Genomic DNA, 21248 nt, shown 5'->3' on the forward strand with positions numbered 1-21248 from the left:
GCTGATCCCAAATCCCTTCATAAATGCTAGAAGCAAAGTTCCAAGTGCAAAAGGAGAACTGTGCACTTTATTCTTCATTTTGCAAGGACTGACTAGGAGACAGGTTATGTGAGTTGCAGACCAGCAATCAAAGTCAAAACCATAATCTTGTGTGTTAGTCACAAAAAACCCAACTTTCACCTCTGCCCAAGCCTAACAGATGCACAGATATACAGCTTTGTTCATGTGATGGCCTGGGGAACGAACAGAATTAAAACGTCTGTGAATATAGTAAAGTGCAGAAAGTGTCGCAGGGCAACTTTTGGCTCTGAGGGAAAAAGCGTGAGAAAGTATCTTGTTAGAAACTACCCAAAAAGCGAGAATACATGTATACATCACATTTGTTTCACATACCTGGAACATATCTGTGTTGCTGTCATGCGTATATTCAACTACTACTGTCTGGGCCCGAGACAAAGTGTAAGATATGCTGTGTTGGTCCTTGTTACTTATTGCCTATGGAAAAAAATGCCAAGTATTATTGAACCAGTAAACAGTAACTCTCATGAATACAGCAGCAAAAGGAGACAACATATATAACCAGGCTCTTGTTCTGCTCAATTAATGCATTAAGGCAGATGGTTATTAGTGACACACCTGTAGTTAAACTTCACAAAAACCAGTCCTGGCCATTAAAAGAAACTGCAGGATTGATTCAGCAACAGACCAAACTGGTCTCTTCACCGCATGCTGCAACAAAATACGTGTAACCGAGACCTATTATTAGTCAAGCTTCATGTTAAAGCAACAACGGCCTTAACACAAAAGAACAGAACAACCGAGCAGAAAGGCTAAAACTGAACGTAACACCTTCATGGCCTTCTCTGCCTGAACTTCTCCAACAGCAAAGTGACAAGGATCTGAGCTCCTACTAAATTCAGTGATGATTAATAAATTACATAGACAAAAACCATAAGAAGTAGTGCTGGTAAATGGCAAAATGGAGAAACTCAGCGCAGGTTGCAGAAGCTGTAGCAAAGTAATCTAGGTTTCAGTTGGTTAGTCTAGATCTTCATTCTGCAACTACCTGCTAGGAACTGAACAAACATTCTTCTAGAAGTGCTTCTAAATAGCACTTGAAGACCATAAAGAATTGGTAAAAATAAACGTTCTTTTCACAGATACCCTATAGATGTAATCCTATTACAAGAACTTTGGTCAGGAAAATGCTTTTGATTTCAGAATACGTGATGTCATTCCCAGAATTTGGGAATTAATATTCTTAAGTGTAAATTAATATTCGTAATTATTCAGGGGTGAGACACTTGACACTACTGTATTTGTTTAAGGGCCTGATCTTGACACTGGCAATCTCTAAACCACCACTGAGCATTCTCAATTTCCGTTAGTTTTAGTGGAAATGCTCCGTATTATTGAACATAACTGCAGATACACCTGAACAACACCACAGAAGTATTTCAGGGTAATGCCTTAGCTATGTTAGTTTCGACACGAAACACAATTCGCTTCAGGACCTAAGCCCTGCCTTTACTGCTTCTTAATGGGAACTCTGAAACTGATTACAGGCTCTGTAAAACATGCCCTGCAAAAACCACCTGTCCTCACCCCTGGGGAACTCCTACCCATTGGACGGAGCAGCAAGTGCATGCCGAGCTTTGCCAAAGGATCATTTAAGAGTCAGCTTCACGTGAAGCAAAGTTAGCCCTAAAGCATGAGTGAGTGCGAAAACAGGAAGTCTAGAACAGATGTCTAGTGAGTTTGGAAGCAAAACAAAATAAGAAGTGTTTTACATGACTAGCCTGTGCCTTGAACATTCATGTTTCAAAAATAAACATGTTTCTTTCTGGACACGGCAAGGACTGGGCACCAGATTTATTTTGCTGAATGGCTGCTTGCTAACCCTGACACGTACCAAAAAACCTTGGATAAACATGAACCATTCTTTTTGCTGCCAGAACCTCATGCTTTTTACATCATTTCATCTCAGCATAACAGCACTGACTTCACTGAACATTTCTGCACCAGGCGAAATAAGACTTAACCAGACAAGTCAAGCTTACCTTTGCTGCTTGAGGGGTACAGGCAATATGCACAGTGCTAGGTTTCACCCCATTTGCCTTCGGCCTTTTAAATAAAGCAAACCTACTTTTTCTTCTTCCTCTATCTCCATTTGGGAGAGACCCATTGTACCTATCAAAAAGCACAGAAAAAGAACAATGTCCATCTTCCCGTATGACTTAGCTTCTGGTGAGATACAGACCCACAAGAACTTTCATTCTAAGCAAAAAATCTTCTTGTATGGTATTAATAATTACAGATTTCCAATTAATAACATTTAAATCCAAGAATTTATAAACACAATATTGAAACATGCCCACAGAACCACAGCAAATACAGACAAAGCTTGTAGGACAAGGAATGCTACCCAGATTAATCTCAAAGCTACTATTGACAATCAAAAAAGACCCAGGTCCCAAACATGAAATCAAGTAAGATCATATCTGTAGCTTTATCTCTAAATGATGTGTTCATACTGGAAATGAAAGACTAAAAACTCATCAACCCTGGTGGAGAGCTTGTATTTTAGAGAACTTGGACTGAAATAAAACCCGTAAGAAACAGCTCCTCCAAGACTCCAATTTAATCAGCTGGAAAACCCTCAGACTCTCACTTTGAACACATCAACATAAACAGGCCAGGCGGCAAACCTGCTTTATTAAAATCTTCCATTTGCACTTGGATATTATAGTCAGCTACCATGTTCTTACAGAACTCTTTATTTTACTTAAAGTCCTAGGGAACTCTTCCGCATTATCACGTTAGTCACATGTCTTGGGGCCCAATCTGGAACCAACTGGGAAACCTTCAAAACTGGCTGCCTGTGTCACAAAACGCTTACCTGGGAAGAACGCAAGAGCTGAAAATCACCTTGCATCTACTCAAGTGTTTAGAGCCCTACCTCCATGCTCATGCCATCACAAAAAAGTATGGAAAGCTGTGCCGCAGTGTGCAATCTATCACATTATGTGTAACGCCTGGCTGCCACAGAAAACGGCAGCCTGCCCTCCACACCCCCTTTACATGAGGTCAGCTCACTGTTCAGCTGCACACTCCCCAGACAGAATGCAAAAGAGGAAGTTCAAGCGGTAGGTTGTGGGACCATCTCACAGCAACTTGCATTCCGTCTGCTTTAAGTGCACCCTGAAGTTCCACCTTCATTCTCCCTTCCAACCAAGACACAAGCACTTACCCTAATACAATCAATTCACCATATTTCACTGGTGCTTTTGATGGATGATTTTCTTGATCAGGAGAAAACATGAGCTTAGCTAATGACTTCTTCTCAAACTTCAGGTCTCTGATCAAGAGTTGTGGCACACTTTTTTCATTATTTCCTGTAAAAACAAAGATAAAATTAAGTGTAAGAAAAAAAGACTCAAATCCAACAATTACACAAACCTGCACATCTGATATGATCAGTACAATATTTTGTGTTCCGTATTTTGGTCTTGCCTGAAATAATTTTAAGAACATACATATAAAACCACATCAATTATGGTTGAATTGCCTGGAAGAACTACCAGATTACAAGAAAACCACAAGTGCATTTAGCAAATTCCAGTATGGCCTTGATAAAACAGCTACAGTTGTTTTCCTTCATGCTAGTTTTTAGGATAAATGGTATATAGCTTCATTTAGTATGTTCGGTTCAACTATCAAGTAGAGCCTGATAGGGATTAAATTTCAAAAAAAAACAAAACCCAAAGCAAGAGCAGTCCATCAGCTCGAAGTAAGTTTTCTTGGAAAGCATCTAGCTCAGCTTTCCAAGAAATGTCTGGATTTGCAGATAGAAGTTGTATGACAATTTGATGTTGAGTCTACCCTACAAGTTTGGGGTGTGCATTGTCATCTCTCATGTTTAACCAGACACAAATGACACAAACAGCTGTCCGAACATTTCCCAAGGGCTTCCCACATAACTGTTAATGAGAACCATCTCTTGAAGCGCAATTTTTCATACTTCTGCTTTGAGGAACAGTTCACACTGATGTTTTTTACAGCTTCTCATTAGTAACATTTCCAGACACCTCTGACCTATCCAACCCACCTCTGACCATCCTGCAGAGAAAGCCTACCCAGCAGAGCACATGCTCGATAAAGAATAAAGCTGATGGTAGCTTGTTGGAGGCTTTCTTTAACAGAAATAAGAACATTCCCTTGGTCCTTCCAGGGAAGTTTTCATATCAACTCAAAAGGCTATTAAGCTGTTTTAGTACTGGTGGTTAACATGCTGCCTTCTGTGCAAATACATGTATTGGCTCATGTACTTCTTCAATCCTGTCATCAACTGATCACAACTACAATGCTCTATCCCCATTTTCTTCTGCCTCAACCAGACCGTAGATATTAGCAGAAGAGACATCACCGTGCAGATGTGATACACCCCCATCTTACGTCCTAACAACAGAGAAAAGGATGTGGCAGGGCTTGATGCCCTGCTCACATTCGTTCAGAAGCTGATGCAAAGATCCCTTTACCAGCCTGAGGGCTACCCTCTCCCAGTCCTCTCTGCTTCTTCACAGAGAAGCTTAGCTTCACGGTCTCTTCTCAATATACCTATTTCTTACTCAGCATAAATGTGTTCATCCCCACCTGCAATCAGCTCACAGTGCTCTCTGAAAACTCTGTGTGCTCCTTCACGCTTTCTTACATGCTACCCCACATATCTGTGTGAGACCCTCCCAGATATGTGCAAGGACATCTTGCTGTCCTACAAACTTTTTCTGTGATGCCTTATGAACACAATCAGGAGGCTAAAGCAAAACCTTACTGTTTCCTTTCATTTCTCATTATTTTCCAAATCTCTTCTCTTTTACTCTCACGTCTGGGTACTGTGGATTTCATAATGCTTGAAAGAAGAAGTTAACTGAAGACTGTGGTTAGCACACATGTAGCATTATCACAACAGTATCCTGACTCCACCGCTAGATGTGTGAGCGCATTGTAGCAAACCTGATCTGCGCAACATTTACCTTGAAGTGTCTGTCCCGTCTACATGACAGTTACACCAACATGTTTTTGTTGCATAGGAGGCACTGCACGTTTTCACCAGGCAGCCCAGCTACCCTGCTTCACGCCTTAGGATATCCATCATTTAGCTGGTGCAGAAAGTGCCTTTTACTGATGCAGCAGTCCCCATCTGTCACACAGGAACAGCAACAGCGGCACAGAAGAGAGCAAAGCAGTGTGGGTTGCTCTGAAGCATTTCTAGTTTGCTGACCCACATGTAGCAGTAACTTCACTGGGATTGTGAAGGTACTTAGTGTTATAGGTGGGGCTCAAGATTTTGCCTCTAGAATTCTAAAATGAAGAATTTAAAGCCAACTTATATGCAAATCTGACCTTGAACTCCTATCATCACACATCAAAGTGGAGATTGTCCCATTTGATAGACAGTTAATAACAAGGTTAACAACAACATTAACTGTGTTCACAATTTTCACATTTGCTGTAGCCACCTGGGGTCTTCCTTGCCTCCTGGGATTACAACCCTATGCCTTGGAGCACCACACCAGCAATTCTCTCAAACCACATGCCTTTGAAAACACTGCAGGGGTGGTTTACTGACATTGATACTGAGCTGTCGTCATGGGTTAACCCCAGCCAGCAAGTAAGTACCATGCAGCCACTCACTCACTGCTCCCCCCAGCCCCAGCAGGATGGGGAGGAGCATCAGGAAAACAAGGTAAAACCCGTGGGTTGAGACAAGACCAGTTTAATAACTGAATTAAAGTATTAAAATACTAGTAGTAATAATAATGAAAAGGGAGACGACAAAAAGAGAGAGAAATAAAACCTAGTACAGACAAGTGATGCACAATACAATTGCTCAGTACCCACAGGCTGGATGCCCAGCCCGCCCCCAAGCAGCAACCCATGCCTCCCAGCCAGCTCCCCCCAGTTCATACACCGAGCATGATGCTCCGTGGTATGGAGTAGCCCTTTGGCTAGCTCGGGTTAGCTATCCTGGCTCTGCTCCCTACCAGCTTCTGGTGCACCTCCTTGTTGGCAGAGCATGGGAACCTGGAAAGTCCTTCATTCGCTGTACACAATACTTAGCAACAACTAAAACATCAGTGTGTTATCGACATTATTCTCATACCAAATCAAAAACCACAGCACTCCTAGGAAGCAACTACTAGGAAGAAAATTAACTCTATCCCACCCGAACCAGGACAACTATATAGCTCTTAGGAGTTTAATAGTGCTTGGTTCTCCAGCCACATCACCTTTCTGAAGTCCTTCTACTTAAGAACTGAGTATAAATCTGAAGTACTTATCTGTATATAAAAATAAAGATATAAAAATATTTTCTATAAAGTATCTTTACTATCAAGGTCATAATTTCTTGTTTTGCTTTATAATCTAGCATTGTAGTTATTTATATATTGTCTTCTCAAAACAGCTCCTCGGGTTTTAATCGCCTCCCCAAATGATTAACCTATTTTATGCTTGAATACTGATCGCCCCAGGAGCCTCTCCTCTGCAATTCAGTCTTCTCCACATTCAACTCTTATCTCTGCCGTTGCATTTTGCATGCAAGGCTTCACATTTCTTTGCTAGAATACATAATGGTTGTCCTTTGGACTGACATTTAACAACGCGGAAAAAATACCACTGTGAAATCTACAGCACCGCCCGTTGGGAAATAGCACAGGACTAGTAAATACCATGACAAGGTAAAAGAAGATTTTAATAGTATCCACCCAACTCTACGGTGGTTGCTACAGCGCTACTCCATTCACTTAGAGAAGGTGGGAAGGCAAGTGCTAGAAATAACTTTAACTTTCCCCATTAGTACAAGAAAAGGTTTGGTCTAACTTCTCTTCCGTTTGCCCATATGAACAATTTCATGGAAAGCTACCAAATACATCTCCAGCCACAAAGTCAGCTTCTGAGCCTCATTAAAAGTAATTACAGTTAAAGGAGACTTGACTTTAAAAAGTAACCTGAACAGGTGGCCAGTAACCCCCTCTTAAGAGACAACTGAGCAGAAACCATAAAAGGGGACGGCAGTTCCAAGTGACAGACTTCAGCAATGCAAGAAGTTAACCAGAAAATCTTTGTATAAAAGTGTCCAACATCTAACACTCAGCTCCCCCTTAATACCTTTTTTGTCTCACATTTAAAGAAATCCAGCGAAGTTTATTTTGGGACCAGCACATATGATGGAAACCCACTTCTTTGACTTAAGGAAGGCTTACGAGTTAGAAAACTAGAGCTATCGTTCATAGAACGGCTTGCTTGTACATTTTCCAAAGCATGGCTTGAATGTTTGAACTTGATCTTTTTTTAAAATACATCTTGGAACCTTTATGAGCAGCACACACCACTTTCACAACTACTAACACCTAGTTAATTTCAACTCAAGCACATACAAAATTCAACACCCCTAAAAAAAATAATCAGTGCAACATGGACACTACTTCTCACCCGGTATGATCTGCCTGATGCACCGTACCCAAAAAGAAGACTTTACTTATTTCCCCAGAAATAAGAAAGATTATATTCTTCCAGTGAAGTCCTGAAGACTAGTCCAAGTGAAATCTGACCTCTGCAAATAAAACTCCAGTGTTGCTACACTGGAGATGAGTCTAATAGGCCATGGGATAACATCTCCACCCCAGAAGCAGAGCAGGCTTACAGACCATTTAAAGCTGGATAAAGCATTTTGAACTTATGGGAGGGAGTGCTCCTGAGTTGAGAGGAAGGATCCACTAACTTACAGAACAAGCCTTCTCTTGTAGTACAACCTGACCAGTTTTTATTCCTACACAGGACACTTCCTGGAAGCGTTAGGAAAGGCTAATTAAATACATTAAAGACAACTTGGCCCTGAGGTGCCATATACCACTAGGGAAGTGACTTGACTGACCAAAATATGCACAAATCAGGTTTTTACTGGTTTTTGCAGCAGCATCTCCATACACTGGTGGAACAGGCTTCATCGGAATAGGCTCTGAGCAACAGACTTTTCTAAACTCCTCCAAGAACTTTCAGCATTGATGAGGAACAAGGTGTCAATTACAAGATTCCACCCCATCCAACATCCAGCTCTGGGGTCCCCAGCGTAAGAAGGACACGGACCTGTTGCAGCAAGCTGAGGAGGGCCATGAAGATTGATCAATGAAGCACCTCTCCTGTGCAGGCTGAGAGAGTTGGGTTGGTTCAGCCTGGAGAAGAGGAGGCTCTGGGGGTGCCTAAAGGGGCTGACAAGAAAGCTGGAGAGATTTTTTAGAAGGGCACGTCATGATAGGATGAGGGGGAATGGCTTTAAGCTAAAAGAGGATAGATTTATATGTGAGGGTGGTGAGGCACTGGAACAGGCTGCCCAGAGAAGCTGTGGACACCCCCATTCCTTGAAGTGTTCAGGGCCAGGCTGGACAGGGCTCTGAGCAACCTGGCAGTCTTGTGGAAGGTGTCCCAGCCTATGGACTGGGGGTGGTGGAACTAGATGATCTTTAAGGTCCCCTCCAACCCAAACTACTCTGTGATTCTATGAACATTTTTCCAAAAAATCATAGAACTGGCAGCAACACATTTTCACATTGAGATCTCTGCTTCTGCTACAGAGAAGAGACCAAACCCTGAAAAACTCTAACTGTACACAGTCCTGTTTTATAAAATTTAAAAAGATTTTGTGAGTAAAGCCACTTGCACACAGAAAAAACTTGCTTTAGAAAGGCATTACTTGGTTGGGCAAGAGGTGAGTACGACCATTTACAGTTAGCACAAAACCACAACGGGTACCAGTTAGCATCTTTCAGTCACAAAAATAGGAAACTAGGACAGGAACTACCCCTGAACAGGTATTACCTTTTTATTCTTAACACTGGTTCCTCTAGAGGCAGGGGAAAGCTCAATGAAGGTAAGTTGTGCAATACTGTCATGTGCAACTGTTTTGAGGGACAGGAAAGAGATGACATCTAAACTGAAAAAAGTATTTAAAGTTTGTTTTAGGAATGGAAATCCAGTTTCTTACAAGCCTTCTTGCTCTTCAGTATTTGAGTCACAGAGGGCAAGGATTGCTATGGCAGAAAGCAAGACACAGATTTCTGATTATGTTCAAGCAGAAGGAAAAGCTGTATCATCGTAGTCTCTCCTGTCACATTCACACACCAGTCTGAATCTAGAGGCAGACTTTTCTGGGAAGACCGCCTCACAACCCATGCTTCAGAGTAGTTAAAGAGTTTAAGAGCCTGCCCATTTTCACTGAACATGCCATTTTCGGGGGGGGAGGGGGGGGGGGGGGGGGGGCAGAGATATAACCAATTTTGGTTGGTTTTGAACTATCAGCTCCAGCTTACCAGCCAGTCTCAATCATTCAGCTGCCTTTTCTGGTCATGAGACTTCTACACAACTAGCCTTTGGTGGCTTCTGCAGAAAGTCTTCAGATCTTGTTTGCACTAAGGCACAGCACCTCATGAATAAGTGTGCTATTTAGTAGACCAAGTGCAGCTTTTGGAACTGCAGCAATAGCGGCAGTATCTTAATGGTTAAAATGGGACAGGGGGAGGGGAGAACATAAATTCAATGAGCCCAAGCTGAGATTCATTAAACACTCTGCTGTGAGCTAAAAATACTAAAATAAAAGTCTCTTTGTAATAAATTACCATCATTTTCTAAACACAGAGCCAGCATTATAGGCTGCTAGCAACTGTAGCTAGTGCCAGACTAGCCCTTTTCTAAAATACTGCATGAAAAAAACCACTTTCACAGTATAAAAAGAAGTCCTCTGTCAATGAGTATATTAAAATAAAAATATGCTGACTCATGCAAAAATTGGATTTCCCCCCATTTGTAATATTATCTTCTTTATGTTCTACATCTTCATATTCTAAGGTTCGGAAATTTTTATTGGCTTTTAGAAAAAAAGCACAAGACTGCTTGTCTCTACTGATGTTTTTATTTTTATACAATTTGCTATTTGTAGCTCTCCATTTACTATCCTTGCAATTCTCATATCCAGCTCTTCCCTCAGCAATTCTGTGCTAAATTAGGGGGCATACAGACAAGATAGAACCCAGTCCTTATGACAGATATGCAGTGACAGGACAAGAGTCAACAAACAAGCTGCACCACAGAAAATCCTGATCAGCTACTAGGGGACAAAAAACAATCCAGAGAGGCTGCGGGATCTCCAGCCTTGGAGATATTTAAACCTCAGCTGCACATGGCCCTGAACAACCTGATTTAAGGCAGTTCAGTCCGCCTCTGAGAAGGGGGACTGGACCAGACAACTTCACAACCTAAACTGTTGTAGGAATAATTACTTTTGGGAAGCCAAACGCAATTTTATCGGTGCACTCTTGATCAGTTAGACATAAATAATGAGCAACTCCATTACCAAAGTTTATCTTAATCCTCCTGAGATTTACACATTACTGTCTATAGCTTTATTTGGATTTAAATCCGCGCACTGTTCTTCAAACAAAGAATTCACGCTGAATAGTGCAGTTACCTGACAAGACACAAGTAGGACCCGAGTTTGCCAAAATCCATTTATACATGCTCTTTAGCACTCTGATTTCTATTAGACAATCTCATGACTGCAAGATCAGGAACCAAGCTCCTCTGAATGCATGCACAGTATTTCAGTGCTGCATATTCTAGTCTACGGTTACACCTCATCCCTTCAAAGGCAAAATCTTGACTTCCAGATTTAAAGGACCAGAGTATCAAAGTTAAAGTCACCAAGAGACAAAAAGGATCCATGAGGAATATTAGTTTCTCAAGGTGAAGGTATCTGCAAGCATGGAAGAAGGAAAAGGCAGTAAGTAATGGCAGAGAAGGGGGAAAAAAAAGTAATTCCAGGCAGACCGACTTCTTGTTTGATTACGAGTCCCTGTCAAGTCCAGGTTGCCACATTTCACAAACAATATCAATGATGTTACTGCTGATCTCCACTGATGCGAGCAACAGGGAATCAGCTGCTTGCATCACTACGTTTCTGAAAGCTGAGACAAAGATTGAGAAATCACTTTCTTCTACATGATGGTTAAATCACTACTGGAAAGTTACTCTCCCTTAACTGTTTTTCCTAGCAATCTTTCTGGAAACTTTTAGTAAAATAGTTTTTACTAGAAGCAATCACCTGGGTCAAAGAGCATGCAGAAGAGTGTGTTTGTCAACCATAGTTCTCCCAGTTTCCAGTTACAAACACCTTCACGTTTCCTTCACACACATACTCAGAACTGTAAATTCAGCAGATTTTATCTTCCACTTGTGAGATTAGCCAGATTCTGTCTCCAGCTTGCATCCTTCACTACATACGCACAGGAAAGGTATAGTAATGCAGCTGTTACGTATTCAAATTGCATTAGCACTTTAGATAGTAGCCCTACTTTACCTTTCTAAGGACAGTTAATTAATTTTCTCCTTTCCAGAAAAACGGAGTTTTTCAGCACCAAAACAAAAAAAAAGCCTTGACAGTGTGGAAAATCAGTCCAGCCTTTTGCTTTTGTGCGGCTTACTCTTTCCTTTGTCTATACTTTTCACCTTTTATTTTATAACCTCTGAATAAGCTTAGTCATCCACTATCATAAGACACTTGTCTGTGTATATGAAAGCAGTGAAAATAAGACAAAGCCAAGCTCTGAAATGAGCAGTCTCTCCTGCACAGGACACCAAGCATAAAACAATGCAAACAACTATCTGCTGCTGCGCCTTGCGAACATCTGTAAAATCTCAGTAGAGGAGGTTTTCATGCTCATGAACAGAATGAAAGCATCTTTTTATCACAGACATCTGCCAGTAGTAGGCTCATCATCCAGGAAACAAGTCATACAAGAGTCACAGCACAAACACACAAAAAGCATGTTGCATGTAGACACTTTAAAAGAAGCATTAACTTGATACACAAGGGCAGACCTACTGCTTTGCACCAAGGCTACACCTATCTTTCCAGTCTAAGAAACAGCAGATTTAGTTGAATTGGCATCCAGTGTGCTCCTTCAAGTTCTGTTCCAGCCGCAGTAGCAAGTCTGAGTAGTTCTCAGCAATTTTAGGGAAGTCAGGAACAGCGCTGTAAGGACAGGCAACCTTGTTCAATGAACAAGGAAAGTGGTTCAGAACAAGACTTCTATTATAGGCACCTATAGAAAAATCTGCACTTTGTGACAGTACTCAAAAATAGCATTCCTATTCAGAAGATGGAAAATAACATCTAAGCACAGGAGCCTGATTTCAATCAGACCTCTGCTAACTTCAGACCTGTTATTCTGAACTGCCATCAATGGGATGAGAACGTGGCTGGGCGTACTAAACCTGTAAGATTCATGTAACTGCTAATCATCCACTCCAACAGACTGACAAATATCAATTCTGAAAATACTCCCCTGGAAAAAATAAAATCCAGCATTTTTTTCAGCTACAAAAAGTAACAGCTGATCCTCCCCTGAGGAAACCACGATAGCCTCCTACAGGTTATAAATGATGTAATTCAGGCTGCGTGTGGGAAGCTGAAAACATTTGTCTTTTAGCACAAGGTGTCTATTTTAAAGCTGTCACTGCAATATTATCTGTAACCTTAATTAGCTGAAAGTTCTTCACCAGTTAAACCGCTACATTTACATGCAGTCTACACCCCCTTACCACCCATGTCCTCCACATCAGCTTTTGGGTATACCAGTACCAATGCACACAACCTTGCACGAGGCAAAGCTCCACTGCTGAACACCCCTGCAGCACGAGGGCCAAACTCTACAGGTTCTACTTGCTCCATCAGCTGAACTACCTGTGAAAGGTATTCACACAAGCTACTTAAGATTAATTTGCAGCTTTCTACATGAAATTTTGGCTGTACATGCACTTCAGCTGTTCCTACAAACTGTTTTGTTAAAGGGACAGTTTTGATTTCATACTCAGATTATCAAATGAAGATTATTTATATAGCCTGTAAAGTATGAAGCCACAAAACAATATGACAGAGGCATGCTAGTAAAGCACTACCTATTTTATCTTCAGGGAGTGCCTTGCAAAGGTGTAAGCAGGAAAACAACAAACTCTGTAGAATACTGGCACAATGTGGCAAAAGTGCAGTTCTGATACAGAGAACTCTGCAGTCGGATCCTTTAAAATCACTGTCTTTACTGCCTTCAAGCAAATTACACAGTATTACTTTAAAAATAAGCAGTCCCAACTTTCACTGCAAGTTGGTGACAGAAGCACAACTTCCCTATACAGATTAAGGGTTTATACCAAAACAGAGGCATTTTATTTTTCAAAGAGCAGATACACAAATAGATGGAGCTTTTTACGCTTTGATGTCTGAGCCCAGGGAGACCTACTGTCTGGTGCACCTCAACCAGAATACACGGTCGAGGACCCTGTGCTCACAGAAAACCACAACGACTTCTTGTTCTACTGATCTGAACATTACCGTTTTGCTTTTTATGAGCCTCTGAACTCCTGATGAGGCAGTTCATGTACCAAAGTATCAGCTAAATAGGCGTTTGTATCACACCAAAGCCTGTTCACATAGCATACTACAGAAACTTGCAAAAACAGGAGTTCCTATTACAAATACATTACTTTTCTTGGTTTAGACAACACTTAACAGCTCTGTGAAAAACTCCCCTCAGTATGATTTTGTTCATTAACAATGACAGTTTCTAGGCATCTTGCTCTTGCACCCTAAAAATGAGAAGCAACTGACACTTCTTACAAACAAGAAGCCTTTATTATACTATGCACTTTGAACGTCTCTTCCTATTTTAGGTGGAAGAGCAGCCCACAAACACTGCCTGTTCTCAGATTCCCTTTCGACCATATCACTGAACTATCTTTTAGCTCCTCACTCAAAAACACGGCAACTGAGGAGGCTTTTGTAAGAGACTGCAACAATACAACACCAGAAAGGAAAAAACGACAGCATGCAGAGCACTTACCAGTACCTTTTTGTCCTTTCAGTATTTCTACACAGTAGAGAAGAAAAACCCACCCCTTCGATCTTGTTTAAAACCAGCTGAAATCCACCAACTCCTTTAAACCCTCAGCAACTGCTAGACTGAGTGCCTCTGCTCTGTGTGCTTTTACTTAAGCTGTGGGTAGTGCTTTCTGACTGAAGAGGGGCTGGCTCTGCCTTGCATAAGCTAGGTAAACACCGCTGTGCCACGCACCATTGGCTGGAGTCAGAGCCTGCATCCTCCTTGCAGCTCTAGAAATTCATCCATCTCTGGCCCCAAAAAGGAAAAAAGGAAGCAGAGGGTGTGATGAGAATGATCCTGCAGCCCAATTCCCCAGCAGATCTGCGGCTGAGGTTCTTTGAGAAACGCTGATCTATTTCCTTCTCCACTTTTCTTACATAACTGTACCCATGCATGCTATACCTTTTTATTTATTTATTTTTTAAAATCATCATTTATTAGCCCCGATAGCTTTCCTCACCTCCCACACAAAAAGTGATTTCTTAATACAGTGAGAGTTAAGCCAGCAGAAACTCTTCAGGCATCGCTATCCCTACTTTCACTAATGTTTTAGATTTGGATACACAACACACCTGCAGACACCACCCGTGTATACCGGACTCCCGTAGCCAACAATGCTGTAACAGCTCATTGCTGTAGCATGCACGTTCAGAAAGGCAAACCTGCACATGCCAGACCAGGTTCTGAGCTCATTTCTTATTCCACTAACATCAAAATCACTGCATCAAGCCAGTGGGTGGGATAACTTTAATGTCTGAGCCATATGATGGTGATCAAGTTACCGCCTCTTAGAATTGATCATGCAAATGCTCAGAGGCTGCTGCAAGCATGATACGACACAGCGTAACCTTCACATCAAGTTTTACATCACAGTTGTAGTGGGCCAAGAGGACGTGCATCGTTAGCCTGGCTCAAGCGGCACATATGCAGGCTGACACCCGAGACCTCCAAGTTCTACAGGTGACTACTGCTTCCGTTTCTGCTGCTCCTTCCCTGGCTTACCACCTCAATTTTGCAAGCGCAACTTTATGGAATGGTTTCCCTGACCCGTCCATGTTTTTAGAGGTTTTTTTTTTTTTTTTTCAGTTGGATCTGGTTCCCAGTTCAGCTCACAGCATGGCCGTGCAGTCATACCAGCAAAAGCAAAGGCAGGAAGGGCAGGGGCATTACTCAGCAGTGCTCAAAGCTAAGCACCGTCAAACCAGCTTTTTGTTCATCATGCCGTAACACAGCAGAAGTTGCAACTCCACATAACTCAGTTTCATTGCTGAGAACAAGGCGAATGCATACCTGTTTTCTCTCCTCAACCTGTACTCCGCAGCCACCCTTCCCTAAGTAATACCATAAGGCTGTCCTCCTGTTAGAGGATCTTGTCACTGACCTGAAAAACTCAACTGCAGAACACCTTACCATAGGATATTCTGGGTAACAAAACTATACAGAGGCTCCTAGATACTTTTTTTTTTTCCTCCTATCATAGATTACTAAGCACAAAGGTATCACATTGCTCCACAGAAGTGACTAAGCCACAACCGCTGAACACTGAGAAGTACCTGGAGAAACTTCAACGTACAAGTGGTGCTGGTCCCTTGTTTCCAACTCTTTTGGCCACTAAAACCACCATGCTACTGAACTCTGATGTGAGACTGTGTAGTCATTATCACAGCTATCAGATTATTAAACTGGTAAAGGGCTTAGGGAAAACCCAAAACAATACTCAAACCCCAACTATTTTAAAACCTCGAATAATTTTGCTTATCTGTTTGTGGATTTGTTCTGTAAACCCACTATACCAATGCAAATGAGGGGATAAGAACCCTCCGAATCAGTCTCATCAGTAAAACCAGCCTCATCAAGCCACATCTTGAGATTAAAGTTGAGCCCTGCCCCCTGCCAAGTATCAACGGCCTCACGCCACTGGCACATTAAGCCAGCTTTTCCACTGGTAACTTGCAGAACCTTAAAACGGCACTTTTTACTGGGGTGGAACTGTTGCCCAGCCCCATCTCTCCCATCACCTTCAACTATTTTATACTTTGTCCTGGCCTATACAAGGCTGGCAGTTTTAATGCTGTCCTGTGGTTGGTTATTTTTTGCTTTTTCTAAAAAAGAAAATACAACCACACCAGGCCTGTATTAGTATCACTTAACACACAGATACCACTTCTAGGTTGCGTTACTTTTCACACACAAGCCATAACATTTGAGTTGTACTGTTTTAAAAGTGTTCATTCCAAAAAGCAGAACTTCAGACTAGTTTGCTTCTAGAGCTCCTTTACTTTCTTATTTTACAGATGCCACTCTTCAGCGTCCAGGTTAATATGCTTATGGATTTACTTTATGCTGCAGCCCCATAAGAAGCCACAGGTGAGCAAACGCTGGTGGCTATACCTTCTATGGCCCAAGCCAGCCTCCCGCAGATAACAGTCCTTATCTCTGCATCCCACCTGCCTTTATACTAGTGACCCTGTGGGTATTCTGGAGTGCAGTCTTCTGCTATCAGGCAAATACACCCCATAATGCCCTTTTTGGAGCTAATTGTGCCCCATGTTAAAGCAGGTTTTTTTGAGGGCTTGTTTTGCCCCTAGCCTCACTGCTACGTGGCTGCCTCAGAACCTTGCTAGACAGAGTTTGAACCACCTTGTTTCCCTGCCTGTGTTTACTCTCAGCCATGCTCTACTCATCTGTTCTTGTGTCAACACTGCCCCTCACTTTTATTAAGAGGAGGGTTGAATGATTCCCACTCCACACAAGAACTGTGCTCTGCCTTGAGGACTGGAAACAAATGCCTCACTGTCGCTAGGCAAGCTATTGGATTTTTCCCGGAGCAGAGATGCTGCTGACCATGCCAGACTACAACAATAAAATCTGTAGCCCAAGATATCACTGCTAATTTCATGAAGTGATGCTTAACTGCAGGGGAGGTTCTTTCCTTGAAGTTGCTGAAGAAATAAAGGACTGTATCGTCATGTTCTTCTATCTGACTCATGAGCAGATGCTGTACAGTTTGATATAATTATATGATTTCACATGACATTCAAAATGAGCTTTGAAAAGGAATGCATTTCTAGCTGTATCAGTTAAAAAGACAGTCTTGCAGATACAGGCAAAGGAAAACGTTATGTCCTCTAGTGTGCAGACAGCCCAGAAGCCCAAATGGCAAGCTCTTCACCCCAGAGTTAACCTGATCAGTATATTACTACTGGATTTCAGGACAGGCATTTTAAACATGTCTGATGATAATTTTATTTAACAAAACAGGCAGGGAGCGGATAAAAACCCCACACAGGGTAAGTGCTTGAAATGGCTGCACACAGGGTACAAAGGAACAGAGACTGAAGGAAACACTGAGAAAAGAGAGCAAAACCATAGAAGAAAGACTAGGATCTGTCAACGATCCCAAAGGGGAAGTCTATTTGTACACTGACTACTGAAGGTACCGAAGGCTGAACATGTGCTATACACCACCTTACCTCTGCTTCCCACAAAGTCAGTGGCTGAACTCTGATCAAAGCCAACGATACCCAGAAGAGACAAACATTTGATGTGCTACAAAGCATTAACACTGTTAGGGGGTTCCCAGAAGTCTAACCCCAGGTGCACAGGGGAGGAAGAAAGGAAGTAAGTTTACTGGCTTCCCAGCCCCATTAGTCTTTCATTCTGCTATGTCACACGTAATCTCTGTGCAAGGAGTTCCTATGTTATACAGTTAATGAAGTCTTACTACAGTGTTTTAAGGAGACTGGGGGCAGGGGGTGAGCTGCCTGAAGCCAAGAACATGCTATTTAGAGTATACAACAGAAACGTTAATCAAATCTGCAGGAAGAGGAGGAGGGAAGGAAATGACCTAATCCCCTGCACTACTGTGTGCTGCCTTGTTGCAAGAAGTAAGAAAATGCTCGTAAGGGCTGAGCAAACAAAGGCCCATTGTTATAGCTACAGCTTTCAGAGTATAACACTTTTCTGCATCTCAAGTTTCTGTAACATGAAGAGTAGATGGTACTTTATGAACTCTTCCACATTGACCACTTCTGGAAGGGGTAGGAGAGGCTAATTAGATTTGCAGGACAGCTGACAAAAAGATCTAAGTAGAATCTCAAGCTCTTAAGGGACAGCAAATTCTCCTTCAAAGGGATTTGCCAAGTCTAAAATGTCTGTCATCCAACAACCATGGTGATCCTTAGGCAACTGTGGAGCAATTCGTCACTGAAGCTGCAGTAGCCTAGTTACAGACAGGCAACAAATCACCACGCTGCAGAGAGGCATTTCCCACAACGAGTCATACTTTGCCATCAAACCTAATGAGCATTTCTTACAAAGTCTTATTCCACCCTTAGATCTTTGTGTGCCTGCTCCTCAGGTACACCAGGGAGGCCCTTCTACTCAAGGACAGCATGTTACCATCAATGCATATCCCACCCTACAGACTGAAAAAAGCCAAACTGAAAAAACCCAGGCCCTCTGTCTCTAGTTTCATCTCTGGTTTAGTAGGCACACATGGTTTTTAGCACTGTACCAACTATTTTCAGCCTCCTAGGGGAGAGATCCCATCATGAAAAGTGCATGCAAGATTTCTGATCCTTGGACTGAGAACATATTTCACCACTAACCTTACTATGAGTTGAAGGAACCTCAGGCAGGAATAAAGAAATAACCTACAGGACAGCAGGACTGCTGACTTACATGCTTAACACGTTTCCAAGAGGCTGAGCCAACTCCTTTCTTCATAAGGGGCTTCACAGAATCAGAGGATAATTCAGGAGGTCATTTAGTCCAACCGCCTGCTCAAAGCAGGAGTTGGCTTCCCAGATATCAAGCTATTACTGCAGCAGACTGGAAGCTTTATGTATGAAATGGCCTGTCAAGACACGCATTCCCTCAGGAGACAGGAAAGGCGTTCTGAACACTGGACAACTGCAGCCAACAAGCAGTCCTGCAGACCAGTCTGGAGCTTCGCATTTGTTCACAGCCTTCCTATGACTGTTTGATTCAACATTTGCTTAAAATAAAACAATTGGCAAAAATTACTGCAGTGAGCTTGCTGTAGCCACACCAAAGATTGTTCGGGCTGATTAAACACTTGAAAGTGAGACCTACAGCATACCCTGTATTTTACAACAGCTTCACAAAACAAATGTGTCCCAATAAGCAGTTCGACACTGACACTACAACACTCTTATTCACAGCAATCATTACCCAAGACAGACATTTAGGAACTGAGCTGCTCATAAGATGGTCCTTCACCTGGCTTTCAAGAATGGCCTGAAGCATCAGACATGCTGGATTCCTAAAAAAACTAAGACTGAAAGGATGATAGGGAAGGCATTCTGAAGAAAACACACTAATTTCCCAAAAGGTCAAACCGATGTAAACCACCCGCTAAGACAGAAAGACACAGATGTACTTGCACCAGGCTTCTTTCCAAGAGAGTAAACTTGAGTTTCTCAGGTACCTGGAAACAGCTATTGTGACTTTTTTTTATTTTAAAGTTCTCCAGGAACATTTCTGGATCTTGAAAACTCTGCAAGTCAAATACTGTATCTGCAAGTTCACTTAGCCTAGGTTATGCACAAGCACTTCCTCAAAGAACTTTTTAGCTGTAGTTCTGTGTTCTTTGAAGAGCAAAACTCAGATTCACTGAGCTTCAGGTATTGTGGCTTCCCCTACATAAAGAAAGGGAAGCCCAATTTGAATTAATATCCAAGATGTAGTTTTCCTGCTTGCAAAACTTTCAGGGTACCTTCTAGCAGAACTAGCTGAACCTGCATTACCTGAAAGTTTTCATTCCCATAAAGCTAGATCGTTTGACCACAGACTTCCTCAGAGAAAGTTAAGACAGTCACTAGAAGTATTAACACATCTTTACATCACTTTCAGTAGCGAAAAACATTTCACATAGATTAGCAAAAAAAGGACAGAAAGAGTATTCAGTTATAGAAATTAATCTGTAACTGGCTGACTCCCCACACTCACACTCTAGGTGAGGAGGGAAAAAAATCTTGAGAGACAAAGTTTAAAAACTGTTCAGTACAGTTTCTATTAGACTCCCACATCACACAAATGGACATCTTAAATAAGGCAAGTACCTTTTCATTTGGAAAGGCTGTAAAACACTAAAGCCAAGTTTATCCAATAGTTTCCCTCTGCTTTACCCTAAACTCCTCACCACACTGTTGACATTCATCATTTTGACCGTAGTTCATCTGCAATTCCTGTAAAATAAAGAAAGTGCTGGATAACCTCCACACTGCTCTCCTCACCTCTGCATGTGAATGACCCAAGTCTGTAGTTCGTACCTGAATATTCTGTAAATCGCTGCTAATAAATGTACCATCTTCCTATGTTCCTCCTCCAGGACAGTCTTTATATAAGGTACAAAACCTGGCCCTTTCTAAACATACCACCTCCAGCATTTACATATAAAAGCGTATGACCTACATACCTCTGGATAGCTGTCAGAGGTCTGCCTACTCTCTGCAAGCCAGGTGTCAGGTTTTTATAGTGGCCCGATAGGATATATTACAGCCCTACACATAAATGGCTGGTCGGTACCTCAATTTCCTTTATTTCTGACATTCATGCCTGTTTCTTTAGGAATATTTTAAATCATGTTGTATGAGCTCAGCTGCAGAACAAAGGTTACTTCAGACAATGACTCAAGAGAGCAAGAATTGATTCCTTTGCAAGTACAATAGGTTTCTAATAGAGGTATATTCAAATATCTCCAGATACATGAAAAGCCATCTCTTACCCAGTGAGGTGAACCAGCTTTTATGCTAATACAGCTTGTATTTATACATAAACACAAAACTTACTTTTGGCACACTTAAGTTCCCATGTTAATCGCCTTCTACAGCCAGCAATTCAAGGAGGACAAAGTTCAGGTATCTCTTCCACCTCCTTGTGTTACATCACCTACCTGCTCCCAGCTTGTTACTGCTCAGAGAAAGAAAACCATGCTATTCAATTTACCTTTTTTTTCCCCCCTTTATAATCCCATGGGCCATGTATAATTTAGCATGCCTAGAGTGGACCAATACTTTACTTCCTGCACGTCTAATCCAATTTGGATAAGAGGTTTGCTGCTTATAAAAATAAACAGGCAGTTGCACTTCACCTCTATGCAGGCACTAGCACCTAACACCAAAAAGGTCATTCCCAAACAGTAGTAAGAATTCAGTTGTAGGGATGCCATCCCTAAATTTTACTCCTTGGTTGAGACAGGAATCCAGTTTGTTGTTTACAGGTACAAGGAGAGAG

General features: G+C 41.9%; 1 protein-coding gene across 9 annotated transcripts in view; it reads right to left on the reverse strand.

Annotated features, from left to right (window-relative positions):
- Positions 1–21248, reverse strand: part of PELI1 (pellino E3 ubiquitin protein ligase 1) — a 47076-nt gene that overhangs the window by 5826 nt on the left and 20002 nt on the right. For 8 of the 9 annotated variants that reach the window (XM_055810242.1, XM_055810239.1, XM_055810241.1 and 5 more), the window contains 3 exons: positions 3251–3395; positions 2061–2190; positions 394–495 (listed from right to left, as the gene is read on the reverse strand). In XM_055810242.1, the coding sequence (XP_055666217.1) occupies positions 394–495; positions 2061–2190; positions 3251–3321 (303 nt within the window). In that variant the 5' untranslated portion in view covers positions 3322–3395. Of the gene's footprint in view, positions 1–393; positions 496–2060; positions 2191–3250; positions 3396–13949; positions 14101–21248 lie in introns of those variants that run through there. The other variant, XM_027779834.2, reaches the window with a different exon arrangement.

The sequence above is a fragment of the Falco peregrinus genome, chromosome 7 (assembly GCF_023634155.1).
Source record: "Falco peregrinus isolate bFalPer1 chromosome 7, bFalPer1.pri, whole genome shotgun sequence".
Lineage (NCBI taxonomy): Eukaryota > Metazoa > Chordata > Aves > Falconiformes > Falconidae > Falco > Falco peregrinus.